This window comes from Misgurnus anguillicaudatus, chromosome 4, assembly GCF_027580225.2.
Source record: "Misgurnus anguillicaudatus chromosome 4, ASM2758022v2, whole genome shotgun sequence".
NCBI lineage: Eukaryota > Metazoa > Chordata > Actinopteri > Cypriniformes > Cobitidae > Misgurnus > Misgurnus anguillicaudatus.
The window spans coordinates 14232105-14256435 of record NC_073340.2 but is presented as its reverse complement, the minus strand read 5'-3'; the positions used below and the strand labels follow the sequence as shown (position 1 = coordinate 14256435).

The 24331-nt window shown below is 36.5% G+C and overlaps 2 protein-coding genes across 11 annotated transcripts in view; one reads left to right on the top strand and one right to left on the bottom strand.

Annotated features, from left to right (window-relative positions):
• Positions 1 to 14453, bottom strand: part of LOC129420842 (transforming growth factor beta-1-induced transcript 1 protein) — a 37029-nt gene extending 22576 nt beyond the window's left edge. Inside the window, exons 1-4 of one of the 7 annotated variants that reach the window (XM_073866746.1) lie at positions 14330 to 14453; positions 10773 to 11529; positions 6531 to 6582; positions 120 to 274 (exon numbers count right to left, since the gene is read on the bottom strand). In XM_073866746.1, the coding sequence (XP_073722847.1) occupies positions 120 to 274; positions 6531 to 6537 (162 nt within the window). In that variant the 5' untranslated portion in view covers positions 6538 to 6582; positions 10773 to 11529; positions 14330 to 14453. Of the gene's footprint in view, positions 1 to 119; positions 275 to 6530; positions 6583 to 9992; positions 10397 to 10772; positions 13090 to 14329 lie in introns of those variants that run through there. The other 6 variants (XM_073866748.1, XM_055175967.2, XM_073866747.1 and 3 more) reach the window with 6 other exon arrangements.
• Positions 8992 to 23629, top strand: pkmyt1 (protein kinase, membrane associated tyrosine/threonine 1). 4 transcript variants are annotated; one of them, XM_055175963.2, is made up of 8 exons: positions 8992 to 9225; positions 14975 to 15325; positions 17327 to 17567; positions 17698 to 17971; positions 18577 to 18683; positions 20184 to 20356; positions 22473 to 22669; positions 23022 to 23629. In XM_055175963.2, exons 1-8 carry the CDS (start codon positions 9154 to 9156, stop codon positions 23305 to 23307), a joined length of 1701 nt encoding a protein of 566 aa, XP_055031938.2. In that variant the 5' UTR covers positions 8992 to 9153; the 3' UTR covers positions 23308 to 23629. The 4 variants fall into 4 exon arrangements, with proteins under 4 accessions (XP_055031938.2, XP_055031939.2, XP_055031940.2 ...); XM_055175964.2 differs by lacking the exon at positions 8992 to 9225 and adding an exon at positions 14438 to 14575 and having other exon boundaries at positions 14837 to 15325; XM_055175965.2 differs by lacking the exon at positions 8992 to 9225 and adding an exon at positions 14452 to 14591 and having other exon boundaries at positions 14837 to 15325.
• The last annotated feature ends 702 nt before the right edge of the window (positions 23630 to 24331 follow it).

The window sequence follows — 24331 nt, the reverse complement described above, 5'->3', positions numbered from 1 at the left end:
TGAAAGAGATAAATAAAAAACACATTTAGTATACATTACCTTGGTAAGTAGATCAATATTTTTGTATGGACAAAAGTTGTTCTGTATGCTTGCTTTTCATTCATGTTGTGACTACATACTTGTTGCGGTGTGTATGCTGGAGGTGGTGGTCGGGTTTGAACAGAATCTTGAGCACTGGCTGAGGGTTCAGCGGGTACTGGAGGGTCAGAGGTCAGCAGGACAGGACAGCGAGCAAGAGGGAAGGCTGAATTCTCAAGATCAGCTAACAAAGCATCTACAAAGATAAACAAATCTAATGAGAAACATTTCATAAACATTTCTCATGGGTACATTAGATTAAAATATAAATCATACTACAGTACTATGTAGTATTAACTATAATAAATTGATAAACTGTAGTAAATACTTCGGTATATCTTAAAAGGGACATTTCACAAGACTTTTTTAAGATGTAAAATAACTTTTTGGTGTCCCCAGAGTACGTATGGGAAGTTCTAGTTCAAAATACCCTAGATAATTTATTATATATATATATATATATATATATTTATGATAAAATTGGCACTTTGTAGATGTGAGCAAAAATGTGTCGTTTCAAATCTCTGCCCTAAATGGTTGGATAGTGCAGATTAAGGGGTGGTATTATCCCCTTCTGACATCACAAGGGAGCCAAATTTCAATGACCTATTTTTTCACATGCTTGCAGAGAATGGTTTACCAAAACTAGGTTAATGGGTTGATCTTTTTCACATTTTCTAGGTTAATAGAACCACTAAGAACCCAATTATAGCACTTAAAGGAATATTCAATTTTCTTAAAAGAAAAATCCAGATAATTTACTCATCACCAAGTCATCCAAAATGTTGATGTCTTTCTTTGTTCAGTCGAGAAGAAATTATGTTTTTTGAGGAAAACATTGCAGGATTTTTCTCATTTTAATGGACTTTAAAAGACACCAACAATTAACACTTAACTCAACACGTAACAGTTTTTTTCAACGGAGTTTCAAAGGACTATAAACAATCCCAAACGAGGCATAAGGGTCTTATCTAGCAAAACGATTGTCATTTTTGACAAGACAAATAACAAATATACACTTTTAAAGCACAACTTCTCGTCTAGATCTGGTCGTAATGAGCAAGCGTGACCTCACGCAATACTTCATGACGTCAAGAGGTCACAGAAGACGAACGCGAAACTCCGCCCCAGTGTTTACAAGTGTGTTGAAAGAGGACCGTTCCTACGTTGTTGTATGTCAACTGATACTAATTAATGTCTTTGTGTCAGTTTATTGTTTAAAATGGTCCGCAAATGTGCGTTTTATATATGTAACACGTGACCTCCCTACGTCACTACGCATTTACGTTAGGTCGCGCTGGACTGGATCTAGACGAGAAGTTGTGCTTTAAAAGTGTATATTTGTTATTTTTCTTGTCAAAAATGACAATCGTTTCGCTAGATAAGACCCTTATGCCTCATTTGGGATCGTTTACAGTCCTTTCAACTCCGTTGAAAAAAATGTTAAGTGTTGAGTTAAGTGTTAATTGTTGGTGTCTATTAAAGTCCATTAAAATGCAATTTTTTCCTCAAAAAACGTAATTTCTTCTCGACTGAACAAAGAAAGACATCAAAATTTTGGATGACTTGGGGGTGAGTAAATTATCTGGATTTTTCTTTTAAGAAAATGGAATATTCCTTTAAACATGGAAAAAGTCAGATTTTCATGATATGTCCCCTTTAATGTTTAAAAATAGCATACAGTAGTATTGATTCTACTACAGTCCACTATTGAAAATGCTAAAGACAGTACAGTATTTGTGACCCTGCCTCTGAAAAGCAGGCTAAAGTCTCATATTGTTGCTGTCAGATCAAAACCTCTTATATCCAAAACTGTTACTTTTCAGGAAATAAAAAACACAGAATTGTCAAAATAAACACTGGTTTGTCTAAGTTGATATTGTGGTTTTATATATTGCAAGACACTTGCACATGTGACAGAGATTCTCCAAAGTATTTGCAGCACTCTATTTGCAGTAGACATTTGATTTGACGTGTAATATTTTGGATGTTTGTGTCATGAATAAACACAAAATGTGCTTAAAAACAGCTAAAACTCTGCAAATGTTATTTTTTTCAACATTTGGTGCAGCTGGTCATTGTCATCTTTTTGTAGTGTTATAGTCATGATAGGGGCTTGATAAATCAGGTGAGGATTCGCAATGATCAAGAAAATCCAATCAGGGAGAGAATGTGGGCAGCCACGCCTCCGTCAAGTCTTTATTTAGTTCTGTTTATACTGCAGCACCACACTGGAGTTTTCAAACTAAAACAGAGTCGGACGCATTTCCAAAAGTCTCCCGGTTCGAGGGTCGGACAAGAGCACCATGCAATAGGAAAATGTATTAATTAAAAATAATAAAAAGAATGAATTTTAAAATAAAAAACATATTTGATCTTTGCCTTAAATGCTTGGGCCAAGGCAGCGATTGTGAATAGTTTACACTCTCTCTGTGAAAGTAGGCCCATCGGAACATTGAGGTCACGACTTTGATTTTTTTCATAAGCAATCTGTTGGTTTTAGGCGGTCTGCCTTGGGGTGAGCTTAATATTTCATTCAGGGCTCGTGAGGACAATGAGCTGTCAATATTAGAATATTGAAGAGTGGGCTCCTGCTTTCAGAAGAGGACAATGCCTTGTACAGTATAGGTTTGTAAATAAATGTTTAAAATATTTGAGCATATTTAGTTTGTTTCTATCAACATTTTTGTTTTTGATGTATTGTTTTTGGATCATGTGTTAAACATTGTTTATTTTAGTCAGAAGGAGACATAACTTCCTTTCTGTGATTAGCTGTGAAACAAAGGCAAACTCAGTTAGGAGCCGTGTTTACCCGGGCCCTCCACTTTCCCCTTAGCACTCTCTGTTGGACAATTGGTTTCTGAGCTTAAAGCACAACACACGCAGCCTTACCACGTATGGTCTGTACAGGACATAAGAAACCTGAGTGGTCTATCACATACCATAATAGACACTATCACTCAGGGAATAACTGCGTCCACAAGCCAGCTATGCCTTGAAGTGGCGGGGTTGTGCGAATAGATCCACTGCGTTGTGCATGCCTCTTAACAAAACAAGCTGGAGATAAGGCTGGCCCTATTCACCTTGAACGTATACATGACCTGCTGTGTCCAGTACCTGCCTTGTACATTTATCTGGGTAGCATGGAGAGCTTCAAACACTCTGAGCAGCTTTTTGTTTGGTTCGGGGCAACAGAAGGCTTTCTTCCAGAGGTAAAGCCACTGCGTTGTGTGCCCCACCCTTTGGGAGCACAAATACTCTCAAACTGGGTGTTGCATAAGTGTAGGCAAGTAGGGATATACCCAATACCTTTGCAAAACAGGGAACCTATTTGTTACTATTGCAACCTCTGTTCCCTAATGGCTGCTACTCCATTGAACCACCTAAGCACAAATGTTAAGTCGTACAGGACTGCATTTCCCAAAATTATCGTAATTGTAGATCGTTAAAATGGTTGTACGAATCATCTTAGGCTCTTGGGCTGTTTCCCAAAAGCTTCGTAACTTAAGTAGTTCTTGAAAATTGTCGTAGATCTACGAACTCTGAAGTAATCATTAATCTATAAGTAAGGTGACAGAGTTACAAGGGCACCTGCAGGACAATCATCAAATTGCACTCCTGTACAATGATGATAATGTAATGATTTTTAAATCCATCTTTATTTATTGTGTTCTTTGTTGTTGTTGTTTTTTTTTTTGTTATTAAATGATGGAACATACATTAATTCAAATTAATTTTGGTAAAAGTTGTACTAACAAATGGATGAATGGTTGCTGGCAATTGCTGCTACATTTAATCAACAATAAACATGTTGTATAATGGCATCTGATTAAAGAAACAAAAGTAAAGCTTTTTAGGCTTTTATAATGTTCACACATTATACACTACCTTTCATCTATTTCACTAAATTCAGAAGACGATATTTGAAGAAATTGAATATTTGTAGATAGACAGTTTTGTTTAGCTTTATACCTTAAAGGAATATTCAATTTTCTTAAAAGAAGAATCCAGAAAATTCACTCACCACCATGTCATCCAAAATGTTAATGTCTTTCTTTGTTCAGTCGAGAAGAAATTATGTTTTTTGAGGAAAACATTGCAGGATTTTTCTCATTTTAATGGACTTTAATAGAGCCCAACATTTAATACTTAACTCAACACTTAACAGTTTTTTTCAAAGGAGTTTCAAAGGTCTATAAACGATCCCAAACGAGGCATAAGGGTCTTATCTAGCAAAACGATTGTCATTTTTTACAAGAAAAATAACAAATATGCTCTTTTAAACCACAACTTTTCGTCTAGGTCCGGTCCAGCGCGACCTAACATAGTGACGTAGGGAGGTCACAAGTTACATATATAAAACGCACATTTGCGGACCATTGTAAACAATAAACTGACACAAAGACATTAATAAGTATCAGTTGACATACAACAACGTCAGAACGGTCCTCTTTCAACACATTTGTAAACACTGGGGCGGAGTTTCGCGTTCGTCCTCTGTGACCTCTTGACGTCATGACGTATTGTGTGGGGTCACGCTGGCGCATCACGACCGGATCTACATGACGAGAAGTTGTGCTTTAAAAGTGTATATTTGTTATTTTTCTTGTCAACAATGACAATTGTTTTGCTAGATAAGACCCCCACGCCTCGCTTGGGACTGTTTATAGTCCCGTTGAAAAAAACTGTTAAGTGTTGAGCCAAGTACCAAATGTTGGGCTCTATCAAAGTCCATCAAAATGAGAAAAATCCCGCAATGTCCCCCTCAAAAAAAACCATTTCTTCTCGACTGAACAAAGAAAGACATCAACATCTTGGACGACACGGTGGCGAGCAAACCATCAGGATTCTTCCCTTAAGAAAATGGAATATTCCTTTAACTCATTATCTGACTGTAAGGTTTATAATGACCAATGTGTGTGCTTAATATAAATATTACCGGTATGCATTAAACATTCCTGGTAAGGGCTGCACAAATAATCAGAAAAGTTATCGGGATTACAATTACGGATGAAACTATTACACAATCGCCAAAAGCCTCAATTACAATTGTCCATTTGTGCTTATTTCTGCTCATTTCAGCAGTATGTTTGAGCACCAAATACAGTGATGAATCAGAGATTTTAAAATGTATAAGTTGAAGTGTCCTTTAGCCATTCATTTTTTTTTTTGTAAAATCTATTAACCGTCAATAATAATTGCAATAAAAATATCAAGCTGAATAACCAACAATTATGTTTTTTTTTTTTTCATAATTGTGCAGCCCAACTGGTAAAGTAACATTTTTGTTACAGAGAAAACCTTAATAATAAATAAACATTAATAAAATAATATAAATTGCCGAATGCATTGTGCAATGGGACGAATCTAACTAAATATGGAATAAAAATAATTTCACCATTCACATATTATTAAAACATAGTCATTGAACAAAATTAAACAGTATTATTATGTGCATTATTTTTGGGAAACACACGTGAATGAATAACCAAAGTTCGTAAAGTTGCTTGTAAAAAGCTTTCAAGTGCTAAGTTTAACTCTTTCCCTGCCAAGTTGCCAGCCAGCGCCTGCATTTTTTATGATTTTCACAAAATTTTAAAGCCTTCCAGAGAAATTTCTTCTTCAGAGTTAATCATTATAGGGAAACGCAGCCCAGGTACATTTTGTAGCAATAACCAACAAAGGGTAAAAATTATAGATTTTTTTAATGCCAAAAATCATAAGGATATTATGTAAAGATCATGTTCCATAAAGATGTTTTGTATATTTCCTACCATAAAAATATTAAAACTTTATATTTATGAGTGGATGCAGCTGCTAAGGACTATTTAGACAACTTTAAAGGTGATTTTATTAATATTTAGATTTTTTGCATTCTCAGATTTCAGATTTCAAATTGTTGATTATCGACCAAATAATGTCCTATCCTAACAAACCATACATCAATGGAAAGCTTATTCATTCAACTGTCAGACTGGATCTGTGTTCATTCTATGCTAGATTGATAAATGAGGCCCAATGTGTTGCCTGTTTAATTCAGGAAGTAAATGAAGAGCTCAGATGCAAAAGCCACTAATCGCCACCTCCTTGTATGCACTTGGGTTTTGCGGCTAAAGACAGTCAATTTGTTAACTTGCAATGAAATGACAAAAGTTTACATTTGTGAAAATGAGCATTTAAATTACTGACTAATAAACCTTTTCATTGCCATTTAAGTGACATTACTCAAACTAAACATGTGTGATAAATGCTAATTTACAAGAAAACATGTCAGATGTACTTAGAGTGTTTTCCGTCTGAACTTATTAAATATACACAGCATGATGTTTGAGAGACTTGATTAAAAAACAAATAATTATTTGTGTTAAAACAAGGCAGACAGTGTAAATTGTAGAAAACCATTCACAGGCACATTAAAAAGAATGAAAACATACAGACAGAAGATTACGTACCAAACATAACAATACGAGGACTGAGGTGGTAGCTAGTTGCATCAGGAACTCCTGAAGAAAGACAGACAGGCTAAGAAATTACAGAAAGATGGACAGACAGACAGTATTAGCCAGCACAGTAAAAACTGCAACCATTAGCCTGTTTTTACAACAGACAAAAAGGAAAAACCTGCCCAGTGTATAGAAATGTGGTTGGACAAAGTTGAGCTCCTGCAAAGCTCCAAAGATGGCATGTTAATTTGGCATGTTAAGATGGCAAGGGAAAGTGTAGACTGCATTTTTGACAGCTATGCAAAGAGGAAGTGTGTTGTCCTATTGATAGCATGCATGTTCATTATCTTTAGTTTTTTTATCTAGTTTTTTATACATTTTTGTTTTTAAATGTACAACATGCATATAGCATAAAGTAGTATGTTGAAGAAAAACTTTTAAATTTTACTGAAGTAGTATTATTAGTCCAAATCAGTTTGTGTGAGAAACCTTTAAGCATTAAAGTTAAAACATTCAAACATGGTGACAAAAGACATAAACTGTTCAACAACTTAAATTTGGTCTGTTCTTCACACAAAGCTATTAGGCACAGGTCATTACTTGTGAATATTTTCATGCACTGACAAAAATATTCATTCAATGTATTCAATTTTTTAAGGTAAGTGATTGCAATCAATTTATTTAAGCTACATTTAAACAAAAAAAAATGAGAAAAATAAAATAAAAACTTTTGAAAAACTTAAAATGTGAGTGTGAACGTATGTCAGCATCAATGGTTAGGCATTGGTCTTATTTATTAGCACTTTATGTAAATAGAAACATTTCACATAATAGATGGAATCCCACATAAGTTTTAGGTCCTGTCCTTTTCTCGCTATGCATGCTCTTTTTAAGAGACATTTCTAGGAAATATGGAGTCAGTTTTTATTGTTATGCTGATGATACCCAGCCTCTTAAAAGTTGGTGATACTCACCATTTTTAAACGATCATGAAACTCTCTCTTTCAGCTCCAGTCTACCTCGCTATTGTTTTGAAAAATGCAACTTAAACAATTGTGGACGCTGTGAGAAGGAGGGCGGGAAGTCAAATCATACATTCCAAACAACAGCGCTATTACAGAAAGAACTAAACATATATAGGCCTATATTTGATTAAAATAAGTGTCAAGTAAAACTGTAACAGTTAAAATATGACGGCACCATTTTAAAGAGATAAAAAAGTCCTTGGGACACGGTACCCCGATCCTTGACGCAAACTGCCTGTATGAGCAAAGCTTTTCCGAGAAAAATAATTGCAACATACAAACACTTAAGATGTGTAAGAAGCTGATGACCAACCAAGCAACCGCAGTCAGAGTCTAGCCCTGACAGCATCGCAGGAAGAATCATCCAACGTACTTAGACTCTTACTCCATGGAAACAACCGATTGCGACCCATGAACTTCTTCAACATAATCTACAGTATAAAGTGTTAGTCACAAAAACACACCACCAGTTTTGGGAGTAACGCATTACAAGTAACGTGCATTACGTAATAATATTACTTTTCTGAAGTAACAAGTAAAGTAATGCATTATTTTATAAATGTATACATTAATATTTGAGTTACTTTTATAAAGAAGTAATGCGAGTTACTTTTCAGTTTAATTAATTTGATTAAAAAAATAAACGTAGTCATGTCGACTCACGGACTCTATGCATCAGAAACCGAGATGGCAGGCCAGAGCTTGACATTTTTGCGATGGAAATATGCAATTTCTGAATGCAGAACTTCTCAGTCATAAAAACACTTGCAAGGCCTGAAAGAGATAAAGCCTCAGCCAAATAAGAAAAAGTAACGCAAAAGTAATTTAAAAGTAACGTAAGTATTACTTTCCATGAAAAGTAACCCAATTAGTTACTTTTTGGGGGAGTAACTTAATATTGTAATGCATTACTTTTAAAAGTAACTTTCCCCAACACTGGACACCACGCACACGTCACATAAATAATAATGCAAAATTCCCATTGGATAAGAGCATGCAGTCCCATTAATATTTATGAGACACCTATGCGTCATCAATGTACTAAAGTACTTTGCCATGTCCAAACCTGTGACATTAATATGATGGAGATTTCATGACCGTTTAATGCCAACAGACTGGCCTAAAGAAATCAAAAAATGGATAGTCAGAAATTTCCGTATAATAAATTCTAATAAGACAGAGGTGTTTATTAAACCACAATGAATCTCTCTATCACACCCATGTTGATATAGAGCCATATTTCACTACTGCTCGAGCAATATTGCTGTAATAATCTAATCTAAAATATAATCTAATATAAATAGAATCCAAGTACGTTTAATAATATTACAAAGCACTGATAATGTCTCTATCAGGACATTCAAATTATTTGAAAGATCAAAGCATATTATTACCTAGATATTTAGTTAAATACAGCACACAACGTAAACTCTAATCCAAACAGACTGCCAGAGACACTTCAGAATATGCACACATGCGTAACGCACTGTGTTCATATAAGGAGCTGAAATTCTTCTGTTTGGGAATTCAAACCATATTTAGAGCTACATGTCTGTTTGGCTTGGCGTAATTCTGCCACATAACAACCCACTCTAAATTCACGAGGAATGATGCTACAAATTACCTCCAAAAACATTGGACAAAACACACAGGAAGAACTGACTTCAAGTCATATCAAGGTACAATGATAATATCATTACTATGATACTGAATGTATAAAATACAATATTTTCCAAATGGCCATATACCTCAAATAATACATGCACTATTTTCTTTTGATATAGTATGACTATCACTTTATTTATAGATCAGTTACATAGTTCAGGGTTTTTGAAAGTCCTATAATACTATGGTATAACAATGTAACATATTCATACCTCCTCCATCAAAAAACAAGATAATAACATAGTCTTTTTTTTATTTAAAAATATCAATCCTTTCAGGTATTAGAAAACAGTACGCGATTGCCACTTAAAAAAGTGAAAGGGCGTGGGTTTCTTCATAGGATTATTAAGCCTTTTTTCTTTCTCTCTCCTCAAACGTTACCAGATGTGGGCAGATGTAAAATGACTGCTAGCCTACAGGAAGAGTGTGGGCTACACTTTATCAAATTTCTAAATACGCTTAATTTACCTATTGAGAAAGTAGCCTACACATTAACATAAACTTCAGTTTACATGAAGAAAAATGTGTTTATAATAAAATAATCCTAAAACATTTATGGTTTAAGAATAAAGTACAACGCGGATACGTTTCATTCTTGCTCATCTTTGTCTTAAGTTCATCAGCTTTAACAAATAAAAGTTTATCGCCCCACAAAAATGACTCCCCTCATTTTCCTTAGCTTTCCACCCTTTCCATATTCCTCATTTCTACTGCCTCAGTTTAGTGATATAGCGAAAGGAAAATCTATGAAACGTGTCACAAAAAAACTGAAATTACCTACCTAAATCGTCCATTAGAAAATAATCAAATTCAAGTTGAAAGAAATAGGTATTGCGAAATATGTGATGGTTTTTCTTTGTCGCAAGAAATTATCCCCGTTCGTCCGGAACAAGTTTCCAGGCTTGGAGTTTTCCCTTCAAACTGTACTGTTTTCTTTTCCAGAGGATGTAACGGGCCTGCGGAGGCGGGTCGGGTGACATTCCCAGCCCATATTTGGGATTGAAAATTGTAAATTTGTGGCGGACGCCTCCGTTCAAAATGAACGCTGCGAGTCACTCCAAGGGGTCAAAACAACGGGACACTGCCAGCAAACGAGCAGATGTTGTGAATTAGAGCGCACGAACACGTACCCTAATATGCTGCATCGCAAGTTATTCCCTGAAACTCTCTTAGGCACAATGTTTAACCCTTATTCATAAAATAAACTTCAACTATGCTTTATAAAACACTTTGTTTATGAGTAAATGTAACATATTTAAAGTTAAAAAAAAGAATCTGATCTCAGGGGATAAAAAAGAGCAAACACAGTTAATACAAAATTATTTTTTTTTTAATAATTTGTTTGATAAAATGTCAGATTTTACCTAAAGTTATAAATCATCACGATAAACAAATTATATAGCACACTAGAGAGGTTAAACCAAAGCGCTTTTATCGCCAAAGATGTTAACAATTAAAACATATACATATGCATTTTCAAACATATTAGGTCACATGACATAAATGGATGTCAATATTAAATCTATTTAATTCAATAAGTTTATTTGTCACATACAGTATAGTTTTACACATAGATCAGCTCTTCTTAGACTGCGCAAGTAGCCTATAAATGAAAAAGAAAATAGAATACAGAATAATATTAATAATAAAAATAGCAGCCTATGTTAGGATAACAATAGGAAATTGGTCTAAATAAAAATACACTGTAAACATTCCTTGTTGCACTTTAAAATAAAAATTAAGTTTAATCAACTTAAAATTGCAATTTCTTGCAATAACTTTCTTGACAAAAAAATTATTTTTTTACAGTGTAGGGATCTGGATAGAGATAGAAATCTAGAGTGTAAAGAGAGTTCAAGTATGTAAACAGAATATTCTCGCGAGGTCTGCAGACATTATATACATTGCTGGGGTATTAGTAAGCAGTTCAAACATTTGTGACCCTGCCTGTAAAGTCTCACAATCTAATAATGAGATTAGCAGTATCAAAGTTTGATTTCACTCACTGATTTAAACTTTTGCCATGGCCTTACTCGCCTATTATTGAAAATATCAATGTATTATTTTCACAGAATGTCCTTTACATTATGTAGGATTATTTTATGTAGAAAACAGTAATCACAAAAAAAAGGGACTTTAGATGGAATTTCACAGGCAGGGTCAAATATAAGATATGTACAATATGATAAGTACAAATACACATTGTTACATTGATACAACAGTGTGCAGTTCAAGTATATAGGATGTGATGTTTGGCAAGTTTGAATATGCCATGTTGCAACCGCTTACTGTTCTTCCCGAGTCCTGTGGCTTCATGGCTGGAGAAAAATATATTCTTAGTATCAACAAACTGTTTTAAAGTATACTAAAACAAAAGATAATGAATGTCAACCTCCAAAAAGCAAAATAAAAGATACTAGGGTGAAGTAACATAAATTGTGATACACAGTAAATAAAAATCCATTTAAAAACAGGTAAAATTCCATCAAATTATGTGTTTTTTTTATACGTGCAATAAACTGTAAAAATACAGAGATGATTTTACAGGCAATAATCATTAAAGTATGGAATATTACCATTGATAAACATCCCTTAAACCCTAAAAAACAAATCATAAATGTAAAAAACATAACCATAACATCTTTGAATGGTAAATCCCTGTAAATGTATGGCTTTTATCTGTTAGTTTATGAAGCTGTTCTGCAGTTTAACAGAACACTTTTAAATTAAAATTCATTTACTTTAAAATTAATGTTTTTTCATGCACAATAACTGAGAAATATATAGAAATAGAAGAAGTACATTACTTTAGGGATTTTATCAGTTAGGCAATGATGTCTTTTTACAGAAATTAACTTGAAAAAATCTTGTTACCCCTGTTAGTGTTTACGGTAAATACTTCTTAACATATATTTTTGTATCCTGTTCCTAAAACTACTTTTTACCATTTAATTTTTGTTCACCAATCCCAAAAATAGATCATGTCATGTGACATGAAAAATTAACACCAGTGTAAGTGTTAAGAGACTTAGTTCAGCAACTTTCACACATTTATATGATAAAGCAACACATATCTGACTTACAGCCTTAGCACAGGCACTACACTTTTGAACAATGGTAACCACAAAAATAAAAAATAGCAAAGTCTTCTTAATCTGCAATATAAATTAATGTTTAACACTATCGAGTCTCTCTTTACTGAAAACCACATAAAATATCACTCAATTTCAAAAATGCTCTCGTAATGCAGGCTCATGCAAAGCATGATGGAAGCCGGAAAACCTCCTAAACCAATCGTGTTGATTTAACTTTTAACTCAAATAAATCTGCAGTACAAGGCTCCTTAGCTTATCTGGCAAATTGAATGTCATAAACCTCATCACAACCACCAAAAGCTTGCAATTTTTTGCAGTGTGTGTTAAAATGAGGCTGTGTATTGAAATGTCTCTGTTTGAAAGTAATAAATTAAATGTTTGAGATAGAAGTTTGCCTTTTAATTTTAATATTGGCAGTCTTGCAGAAATAGCCTTCCATACTCATAATCTTTAATCAAAAATGCAAATCTCCTCCTCTCCTCAAAATGATGTCTGGGTCCAAATACCTACACTTGCAGTTTTGGCCACTGAGCATGTGCACACGACAGGAAGTGAGCATGTGCACGCGACAGCACAAGACTGTCCCATGTCTTAAAACTGGCAAAATGCAGTGCTCTTAACCAGGCCCTATCACAAATAGCGCACTTCATGTGGACTTTCGATCTTGTGGCCTTAAATTGCGCGTGCTCGCTTAGTCTACAAGGCCGTAGGGTTTCCCATCTGTCATTATTTCGCTCCGAAGTGTGCTTATCAGCGCCCCCTTTAGGTGAATCCCAAACTGCTGCAGGCTCCACGAACTTTACCAGAAGTCATTGCGAAAGAGCAATCACGGATAGGTCAATGGGCAACCTCTCTTCCTATTTTCCCAAGTCTGTCCCAAAATACGACTCTGGTGTGCCCTTGTACTCGTATCAAGGGTCCTCAAGGTTTTACTACATGATGTCATCAAAGTGTTGTGGAAGTCCACAAGTCCAGAGTGTGGACATTTGGGACAGGGCCTATTTCGAATACCGCTTTAGGGCTAAGCATATCCCATCATGTTCAGGATGTAAATCATAAGACTTCCGGGGACTATCAAATAAACAATACATTTTAATAAAGCTGCATGCACAAAACTAAGTGTTTTTTTACAGGTGCAAAGAATTATGCTTCTATAAGTTTCAGATAAGTGTAGATAACAATCTTTTAGGTTCAGCAAAAATTCATTTCAAGACTGTTTGTGTGTTTGTTTTATTTAAAGAAAAACTTAAAAATAAATATTTTAAGTAGCCTAAATTAAAATCGAATATGTTTTGGTGCAAATTGCTGTCACTACCTGGATTGACATTTTTACACTTGAGTGAATAATTCTTAATGCACACTTGGGATCTTCACGCCCACTAGAACACTTAGGCAAAATACAGAAATTACGTCATGTAAGTAGTCAAGTGGTCAAGTGCAAAGACCCCAAGTGAGGGTATTTGGACGCAGCTGATCTCTCCTTACTGCTGTTGAGTACTGCTCTCGCGGTACTTTGACGTCACATACCGACCAGTCTGCGCCTCAAAGTCAAAACATAATTTTGATAACACTTGTCTTGAAACTGCAATTATTGAGTTATATCTTAAGGTATATCTTCAATAACATTATTCCATTACCATGCAATAATGTCAAAAAACTAAGGATGATATTAGAATTTTATTAAATGTTCAGCATTGTTTAAATGTTCTCGAAGGCTCGTTTAATAGAACCAAAGTTTATGATTAGCTGCGGCCTTGATATGAGCTATATAACGTTACGCGATCGAAAACGTTTACAGACTGTGAAACGACTTTATTAAAAAGTATCTAACGTTATCTACGCCACATCGAATCTAACAAATAAAATTAGTGGACAAACTTCCACACTGTCAGCTGTTTTTCGGGTAAATTTAGCGACTTGCTTAAACATAACAAAACGATTTACTGAAATATGATCGTTATATATAGATCAATATAACAAACATCGCGAATATAACATTGATCTGTATCATAGCTGTTCTTACCATTGCAGATGCAGTCATCACATTCACCGCCCCAGATCTCGTCGTCACTGGCCCACAATGCACCGGTAGTTACACGCGCAAACACGTCATTTTCAGCTTCTGGCGCGTAGTTCATGGGATGTGTTTGAATTGAGCGAGTGTGGCGCGAGATAATATGGGTTATATAAATAATAATAAAACGCCCGGGACGATTAATACAACATCGATAACGACAGCATTTACCAGCACCTAAAAGCGAAACATAATGTAAGTGAAACACAAGGTAACTGAGAAGTTGTCGTTCGAGTTAATGTTTTTGAAATGTTTTGATAGAAGAATCACTACAGTAACGTTAACCAAAAGGTAACTTACTATGCTATTCTTTATCTTTGGACATTTGATGATGGTAATGTTTTACCCTATTAATTTACCATAGTCTGTGAACTTTAAAAGACAGCTAAGTTAGTTGCGTTGCAGTATGTTAATTTTTTTTGTAAAATGTTTAACACAGCGTCTTGTGTTCTACAGATTAAGAGAAATTTCGAAGCTTCTGGCTGTTTATTCAACGTCCACAACTTCCTCAAATCTGAAATATTGTGTAAATACGTTTTAGTTTGCATTAACATTAGTAGAACAAACTGTCTTCCTATGTCGGTTTCTCATCAGACGACAGTGGTCAGTACGCCCCTTCCCCTGCCTACTCATTTCTCTCATGCCCAGCAGTCCTACTCCCTAAAGAAACGCAGACTTCCCTTCTCTTCCTCAACATCATCTTCCTCCCTGTCCCCATGCCCGATCTCTCACTCTTCACCGCCACGACCCCCGTCTAAAGGATGCCCCCCACTCAGTCGAGTGTTTCCACACCGGCCTGCTCCGTGGATACCCCTGTCACGCTCCCTTATAGAGTCACCACCTCCTCGCTCTTTATATGATCCGTCTCGACCGCAGACTTTCTTCAACCAGTGCTTCACGAATCTGGGCCTGATTGGACGAGGTTCCTTTGGTGAAGTGTTCAAGGTGAGAAACACCCAATGGTAACACAAGGATGTGTTTGGAATAGTATATACTACTTTATTACACATACTATTTCTGCAGTATTTATTTTAATGCAACTTTTCAGTATTACAACGTTATGTTGTAAAATATGGTATAAAACAGCACAATTATTAAAATATTGTATATCACCAGGAAATGTACAACTAATAAACTACAGTATCACCCACCATATTGGGATCAGATTGCCAATATGTAAATATTTTAATTAGTGGTCAACCTATATATTTTTTTATTTATCATATTTTCTTAATGCTAATTAAAGTACATTTTACTAGTTAGTAAAATGCAGATAGCATTCTCATTTTTTATTTTTCTTCCTTACTGTGGGTTTACACCAGATGCAAGTTCAACGATTTGCGGTAGTAGATTACATACAAAGTCAATGCAAAGAAGCGATCAGACGCGTCCGCGCGTGAGGCGATGCGAATGACGGGATATGGGTGGCGCATTTGCCGTGAAAATACGCGCTATTCGCGTCAAACGCATCTTCGCCCGAGTTGAAAATATTCAACTCGAACGAAAAATTTGCATGACACGAAGTTAAATCCCGCGAGTAACCTAGGGATTGCATGCTTCGCGTTTGGTGTAAACCCACAGTTATGCTGCGTTTAAACCAGCCGCGGTAGAGGCGACAAACATGTGCTATCCGCGCGTAGCTGGATGCTTGGACATTTGAGTTTACTGGCTTCATTCGCGCTTGAAATTCAAGACATTCACACGAAAATTTGCGTCATGGGAGGGGCTTCTGCGACTCTGCTGAGACTCAGCTCGCTTCCTGTAATCACCTCACTACTACAGCAAGGTCCTGATTGGTTAACGCGGCGCGGAAATTCGCCGAAGTTCAGATTTTTCAACTTGCGCGTTTCCTGCGGGAACGCTCAATTCGCGCGGAACGCACCATGCGTACCGCACCACACCGCAGGATGCCGAATCACGTCTTTGCATTGACTTAACATGTATATCATCCGTGCTTGCCGCCTCTACCGCCGCTGGTGTAAACGCAGCATTTGGTTCTAATTGGTTCTGAAAAATGTTAATTTTCCAGCTCCCCAGAGTTTAAAATTTTATTTTTAGGGGTTGTGCACACCAAAACTTTTAAACGCGGATGAAAACGCCTGGACAACGCCGAATGTCAGCTGTTTTTTCAGCTGAGTGCCAGCTTTCTTCAGCTGAGCTCTTTGGTAGCTGTGATACTTTAGCTGTGAGCCGGTTGGTTGCTGTGGTAATGCCCCACCCCTCCTCCACTGTGATTGGACAGGGTATGAAAACTGGCATTGACGAGCGGAGCTTTTCACTCAAAGTTGAATATTTTTCAACTCTCGTTGCTGAGCGCGGAAAAAACATTGAGTGCCGGTTTTCAGCGTTGAAGAAAACCGTTAGCTGCTGGCTTATTTGAAAAACGCAGAGCTTCCATTTGGAAACATTTGAAAACATGCACCGGCCGCGGGCGTAAAAGCTTTGGTGTGCACGCCCCCTTATCGTTTAATTGGAATCCGTTCAGCTGATCTCCGGGACTGGGGCTACCACTTTTAGCATAGCTTAGCATAATCCATTGAATCTGATTAGACCATTAGCATCGCACTTAAAAAATACCAAAGAGTTTGGATATTTTTCCTATTTAAATCTTGACTCTTCTGTAGTTACATCGTGTACTAAGACCGACGAAAAATTAAATGTTGTGATTTTCTATGCAGATATGGCGAGGAACTATACTCTCATTCTGGTGTAATAATCAAGGACTCTGCTGCTGTAACATGGCTACAGGAGGCGCAATGATATTACGCAGCAGCCTAAAATAGTCCCCTTAGTATCTTTCAATAGCAGGGGACTATTTTTGGGCACTGCATAACATCATTGCGCCAATGTTTAACTCTATGGGAGCTGGAAAATTAGCAAATAAAAAAAAGTAGATTGTCGCTTTAAAGAATGCGCTAATAATACTGGGATGTTTATGTTTCTAAGGTTGTGAGTTTATTGGATGGTGCTCAGTATGCCGTCAAGCGCTCAGTACAGCGCTTTCGCAGTGAGGGCGAGCGAGAGAGGAACATTAAAGAGGCTCGTAATCACGAGGGACTAAAACAACACCCTCACGTGCTGAGTTTCATTGCAGCCTGGGAGGAGGGTGGTCATCTTTACATCCAGACTGAGCTCTGCTGTTCCAGCCTGTTGGTTCATGCTGAAGAAAGGCCATCATCCCATACTGGTATACTGCAGACTAGACAAAAAGCTCTTTTGCCAATAATTGCCAGTATTACTCAGGCTTATATGTAACATTGAAGTTTGTATGGCAGATTGTATGTTACTGACAGAAGTGTTTTCATGTTTTGTGTCAGGTGAGGCATGTGCCTGGACATACCTGTGTGACATGCTCTCGGCACTCAAGCACCTGCATGCTCAAGGGTTTGCCCACATGGACATCAAACCAGCAAATGTTTTTGTCACAAAGTCTGGACGCCTAAAACTTGGAGACTTTGGCTTGTTGATAAAGCTATCTACCGATGCCCAAAAACTAGAGATAGAGGAGGATGATTTACAGGAAGGGGACCCCAGGTATATGGCACCTGAACTGCTAAGAGGGAAGTATGGGACTGCTGCAGACATATTTAGGTTAGTAAATGTTATGCTTGATTATATTTTTATGTATTTGTTTTGCCATAACTAGTTTTAGTGTTGACTGCATGCCACAGTTCTTTGCTCTAAACGTTGGCTCCCAGCTGATCCTTTTCTCCAAAAGCTGTGATTATATTTGTTAATAAAATAATCTCAAGGAACACTTCTTCCTATTCTCTGGTTGGAAAGACACAACAGATTATTATATTTTTTCTTTTTTTCCTTATTATTATATTTATTATTATTTCCTTTCTTTGGGTTCTTCTGTCATTGTTTGTTGATTATTACCTTTTGTCTTTCATCTGTAATTTAGCTGTCCTAACTATATCTATGGACATCACCCCATCAGCAGTCTCAAATTTGTTTACAGCATGAAATTAGGAACCTCCACATATTATGATCCTTTGGCAATGGACCCCGCCCTAAATTATACAGTATCCATATTTTGTATTAAGAAATATTTAAACTGTGTTAGATATAGTTAATGTGATTATATAAAAACAGCTAATTGTTTACAAACGTATGCAACTAAACAAGTTCTATAATTTGTGAATAAACATGCTGCTGTATGAATAAACCAACACCTTTGTCTTATTTTTTAGTTTAGGGGTGTCTATTCTGGAATTGGCCTGTAACATTGAGGTTCCTAAAGGAGGAGATGACTGGCAGCAGCTCAGACAGGGTCATTTACCTGCTGAATTCACTAATGGTAAGTTGCTAGCAAGCTTCTCAATTTACATGAGTGAAATTTTAATCACCCTTGGCTTTACATAAACTGTTAGTGATTTTGTAAGATGAATTATATTCTATACAAAACCTGTTTGTGGTTATTGGCTTAACGATCACAAAAGCCACGTTTGGATCACATTACGGTTTTTGAGTCACAGATTGATTCATTATTTGAATCAATGGGGGAATAAAATAAGAACATATTTAATATATGTAAATAAAAAACAACAAAGTTACAGATAAAATAAGGTCTAACAGCAGTGTTTAGGTACAGAAATAAATTCAAATGAATATAATACGGTCTTCATTGTATAATTTAAATATAGTCTTTTTTAAAAGCTACAGAAGTATGTTATTTTCTCTTCATTTTCTGATGTTTGATTAACATTAATGATGACACAGCATTTTTTAAGCCAATAGTAGGCGGTGCCTGCTGTCGCCATCCTGGCTGCGCATCACTCGCGGATAACCGAAAAAAGAGGCGGGACGTGGGTGAAGCTGAGTGAAAACCACGCCCGCCTAGCTTGATTCTAGTGACAGCAGTGGCAGTTCACTCCGTTAAGTATGCAAAACTTTAAGGCTTAATATAATTTAAAGCGTAACTAAACCCCTGGTCAGAGCCTGACTCCACCCACTGGCAATATTTGAAAAATGCAAGAAAATTGGGCAGATCCCAATAGAGGGGTCGAACTAAGCTCGTACCAAGTGTATGGTGAGATTGTAACAAGGGCGTGGTGAGCTTGAACCTGTCACGAGGTATTTTTTGGACCCAACATCCAATAGAAAAATTCAACTGCAGTAGCCACCGTTCAACCTGAAGAGGACAGCACTCTAACGTTTTTACACCATATATTGTAGCATTGAAACACTTTACATCCAAATGTCAAAAAACATACTAAAATCAATGAACAGCACTAATAAAGCATCATTCTTACAGATCATTAAAGGAATATTCAATTTTCTTGAAAGAATTTATTCACCACCATGTCATCCGGGGTGTTGGTGTCTTTCTTTGTTCGGTCCGGAGGAGGTTGTGTTTTTTGGGGAGGGCATTCCGGGATTTTTCTGATTTTGATGGACTTTAATGGAGCCCAACATTTGGTACTTGACTCAACACTTAACAGTTTTTTTCAACGAAGTTTCAAAGGACTCTAAACGATCCCAAACGAGGCATAAGGGTCTTATCTAGCGAAATGATTGTCATTTTTGACAAGAAAAATAAAAAATATATACTTCTAAATAATATTTGAATAAAAATTAATGTGAAAATAAAGTCAGCCCACAGCCACATCGACATTTAGCCAGCAGGTGGGCATTATACAAATATAATCATAGAAAAGCATTATAGGTGCTCTTTAATGGTACAGTATTTAAAGTGATTCACCCCAGTAGTATAGTTTATGACTGCCATAATAGTGCAACAACACACATTAGGCATGTACACCTGTAATATTTCTTTATGTACTTGTGTGTGTTTTAGCCTTATCGGCAGAGATGCAGTATGTACTACGGCTCATGTTGAAACCAGAGCCTTGTGACAGAGCCACAGCCTCGCAGCTGCTTACACTGCCTACTGTCTCCAAGCGCAAGTGGAGGCGACAGCTGTCCCTCTACATCATCGAAAGCTTCCTGTCCTTATTTTATTGCTGGCAAGTAAGTGTGACATCACTTCTGTTTGAACATGATTTAAAGGGATAGTTCACCAGGAAAAAATTGTCATCTTTAACTCACCCTCAAGTTAACTCACCCTCAAGTTGCTCCAAGCCTTTATAAATTACTTAGATCTGCTCAACACGAAGATATTTTGAAGAATGTTTGTAACCAAACAGGAACAAGCGAAGCATAACTGGAGACCAACTGACTGTTGATGTGTTTATTTCTGCTGTGTGATAGGCAGGGGTGTCAAACTCAGTTCCTGGTGGGCTGCTGTCCTGCAGAGTTTAGATCCACCCTTAATTTAAAGGAACAGTATGTAAGAAATTTATATCAATTAATCATAAAGAAATCATTTTCATTTCAAATACTTTTATCACTGACAACAGTGGTCTGGCCAGAATATTGTCATTTAAAAAGTGGAGTTGCAGCCCTCAACTGATGTTTATGTTGTCATTTTGTGTATTGGCCACCACTTGTGTGATTGCAGTACCAGTTTTAGCCACTAGTTTTGTGATTGCAATACCAGTTTTGGCCACAATCCTACATACTGTTCCTTTAAGGAGTCATATGATCCAATTTCATGTTTTCCTTTGAGTGTTAAAAGATGTCTGTCCATATAGAAGTTTTGTGAAGTTGCAAAAATTAAAGTTTCAAGCCCAAAGAGATTTTTTTTAAAGCGATGCATCATCCACGCCTTCCTAAAATGCCTTGTTCAAACACCCCCATTGATGTCATACTGCAGGGAACATTTGCATAACACCGCCCTAATGTATGTGCAAAGAAAGAAGGTGCAGCTTTCATTCGCGTTGTAGTATTGCTGCCACCACCATTTTGTGGAGACACAATCGGAGCACAATGCACTTTCTCAGAACGATGAGCTTTGTAGAAATCGTCGCATTTCAGAAAGGCGTGGCATAGAAGAGCAACAATACTGTATGTTATGTGGGGAAAAACTGTGTTTTTTTAACTTAAATCTCACATGACATGCTGTTTCTGCATTTCTGATGTTAATCTGGAGTACCTAAAGAGTAGTATTACATCCTTTATATCTCCTAAGAGTCTTAAGTTTAATCAGATTTATAAAAGAATTAGATTAGCTAGAAGATTAGCTTTACCGATTTTTTCCGATAACATACGAAAAAAATGAAGAAGGAAGAGTTACTATTGTGGGAGGAGCGAGTACGAGTCATACAACACTGTTTAACTTATGATTCACTACATGTTCGTGATTTATATAATATGCACGCGACTATTTCCAACATAAGACAGAAGTCTTACTTACCGCATGCAACTCATGACCCGTTTCGGACTTTTCAATGAAATCCACCGCATCAAAAACACATGCAAAACTCCGCTGCTATCCCAGATAATAAACTATATTCATTGTTTCCATAAGGCTGACTTTCTTCTCCTTACATCCAAAAATTGTGCCATTTGTTGAGTTTTGAAACTAAATAAAGCTGTCGCTTGATGTGATGTTTTTAAGTTCGTCTCCCGCTGATTGGCGGGTGGGCGGGTTTTCTGGGGGGAGTGCCCATATAAAGAAGTGATACGTATAGAAACCCCTGAAACATCAGCTGGACCCGTAATCGAAAAAAACTTTCAGAAACTTGTACGAACCCTGGCGAAGTGCATTCGGCACAGAAATACTCTGTAACACGCTCAACTGCTTTTTTGACACTTTGCCTACGTTTAGCATGAGGAAAAACTCTATAACTGTGTTAATAAGTTAGAATGCATGAAATATCATTGAACCACCCCTTTAACACCACATAAAATCATTGCATTACATCGAATACACAAAATAATGTACTTTTTAGCAAGGTCACATGGGACCTTTAAACACACTTGATCCAGCCAATCAATGTCTTCAGGATTACTAGAAACTTTCAGGGAGGTGTTGGAGCTAAACTCTGCAGGACAGTGACCTTCTAGGGACAGAGTTTGGTACCTGTAAAAATGTCTGACACTCATCACTGTTATCGACATAAATTTGAATACTATCCAGTTTTGAGAATTTTGTATCACCCAACCCTACTTTAGGCGCCTTATTATTCATTCTTTACTGTTCTGGTGTGTGCTTAAGTGTGTTGCTTTTTTTGTCTTTTTACAGTCCCTCCTTACAGCTAGCTGGAGTTTTATTTCATCTCTCAGTCTTCCATTTACACCTTTCTGTGCATCCTCACCTCCCTGTACTCCTCCCAGAGACAGATGGGAGAGAGAGACAGATCTGAGCCACTCCGATAGCCCTACACATGACTGTGTGTTTCCTTCAGATGAACCCCAACACTCGCCCACCTTCTCACACAGGTATAACCCGCTGCTCAAAATATGCTATGGTAACAGATTTTTTAAAATGTTGATAAAGGAATAATTTTTTCACAAATTTTTGTATTGTTTACTGCAACTCATGTTGTTTCAAACTTGTGTGATATTAAAAAAAAAGTTTTCTGTATGAGCTGGTAGAACTTCAAAGATAAACTTGTGCCTTTGTCATATTTATTAACAAGGTCACTTTTCTGTATTATTAATTTATTGGCCATTATTACCTTTTATTCATTTATTGGCTGATAATATTGCTGTGCTGATAATGTCATACATTCCTTAAATTTGTATGCTTTTATTCTGTTATAAGTGCTGTTGTTTTTCTCCACGTGCACAGAGTCCAGGCGAGGTTATCTGTGAGCAGTACTTCCACACCACTGCAAAACTCGCACACAAGTTTTACACGTACTCCTACACACAGTCAGCAAACACGCACTCCCTCCATCACTCCCTCCAGCAGCAGCCCAAGCCCCATTCATCACAGCTCGCATCACCATCATTCAGACGCACTACTCAGCCAAGACAGAAGGTGGATCAACAATGAACTGTCCAATAAAAGCATCTTTGAGCCAAAAAACCTGCTGACACTTTTTGATGAGGCCAACCTAGACAGTGAGCCATGAGTTCTGATTAAAACAGTGTTATTAAGGGAATGTATAAATTCACAAGCTGCCCTGTTTTGGTATTGTTTTTGTGGTCATTTGATATTTTTTCTTTGAGAAAACATTTAAAGATATTGAAAGTGATTGATATTGAACCTGGTTGATCATTCTTTTGTGGGGGAGGGAACAAGTATGATGGTGTTTGCCAGTGTGCAAATATGAACTCTAAGTTCTGTAAACAATGTATCATTAAAAGACTACTACATCTTATGTTAATTGTTAAATATAGCAACATGATAATTTGTTGGTTTTCTTGTCCACAGTAAAACCAGTATTTCAATTACATTAAGTGGAGGTTCTTTTAATGTTTTAAATCTACAACATTTTGCAGCTGCTAAATTGTCAAAACAAAGTAGCCAACACTGAAAAAAATTCTGGACACCGGTTGTACATGATTGAATAAGGCTTTCTTAAAATGAAATTAACATGAATTAAAATTCATTTCATTTTAAGAAAACTTGCTTCAGTCATGTGCAACCGGAGATTTTTTCAGTGAACGTACACTGTAAAAATATGCAGCATTTTTATCAAAACATTTTTTATGTTACTTTACCTTAAAAAATTAAGTTAAACAATTTCAACTTGATTTTATAAGTTGTCAACTTTTCACAGCCAAAATTTAAAATAGTAGCTTGAATTGACTTGCAAAACCGTGTTGTTAATAAAGATAATTAGGATTTATTATCAATTACCTACATTAAATTTTTTTAAGGCAGTGAAATGGGGACAAGGGGCGGACTCCAAATCATGGAAAACCATAATGCAATATAATTTAATTTACATGAAATGAAATAGTCTTTCCCTTTTTGGAAATGGCTTGTCTGTCTTTAATAATCAGCTTTTCCAGTGCTTTAAAACCGTAACAAATAAAAATTGTGAACTATAAGAACAATGTATTTCATACTGCACTTTTTATAGTTAGGGCCCGAGCACACCGGGGTGTGAGGACCCTATTGTTCTTCAAGGAGTTATTAGGGCCCGAGCA

Coding starts and splice junctions, on each gene's coding strand:
- pkmyt1 (XM_055175963.2), top strand. CDS start 9,154: ATGATGCTACAAATTACCTCCAAAAACATTGGACAAAACACACAGGAA. Junction 15,326..17,326: donor CCTTTGGTGAAGTGTTCAAG/GTGAGAAACACC, acceptor TATGTTTCTAAG/GTTGTGAGTTTATTGGATGG. Junction 17,972..18,576: donor ACTGCTGCAGACATATTTAG/GTTAGTAAATGT, acceptor CTTATTTTTTAG/TTTAGGGGTGTCTATTCTGG.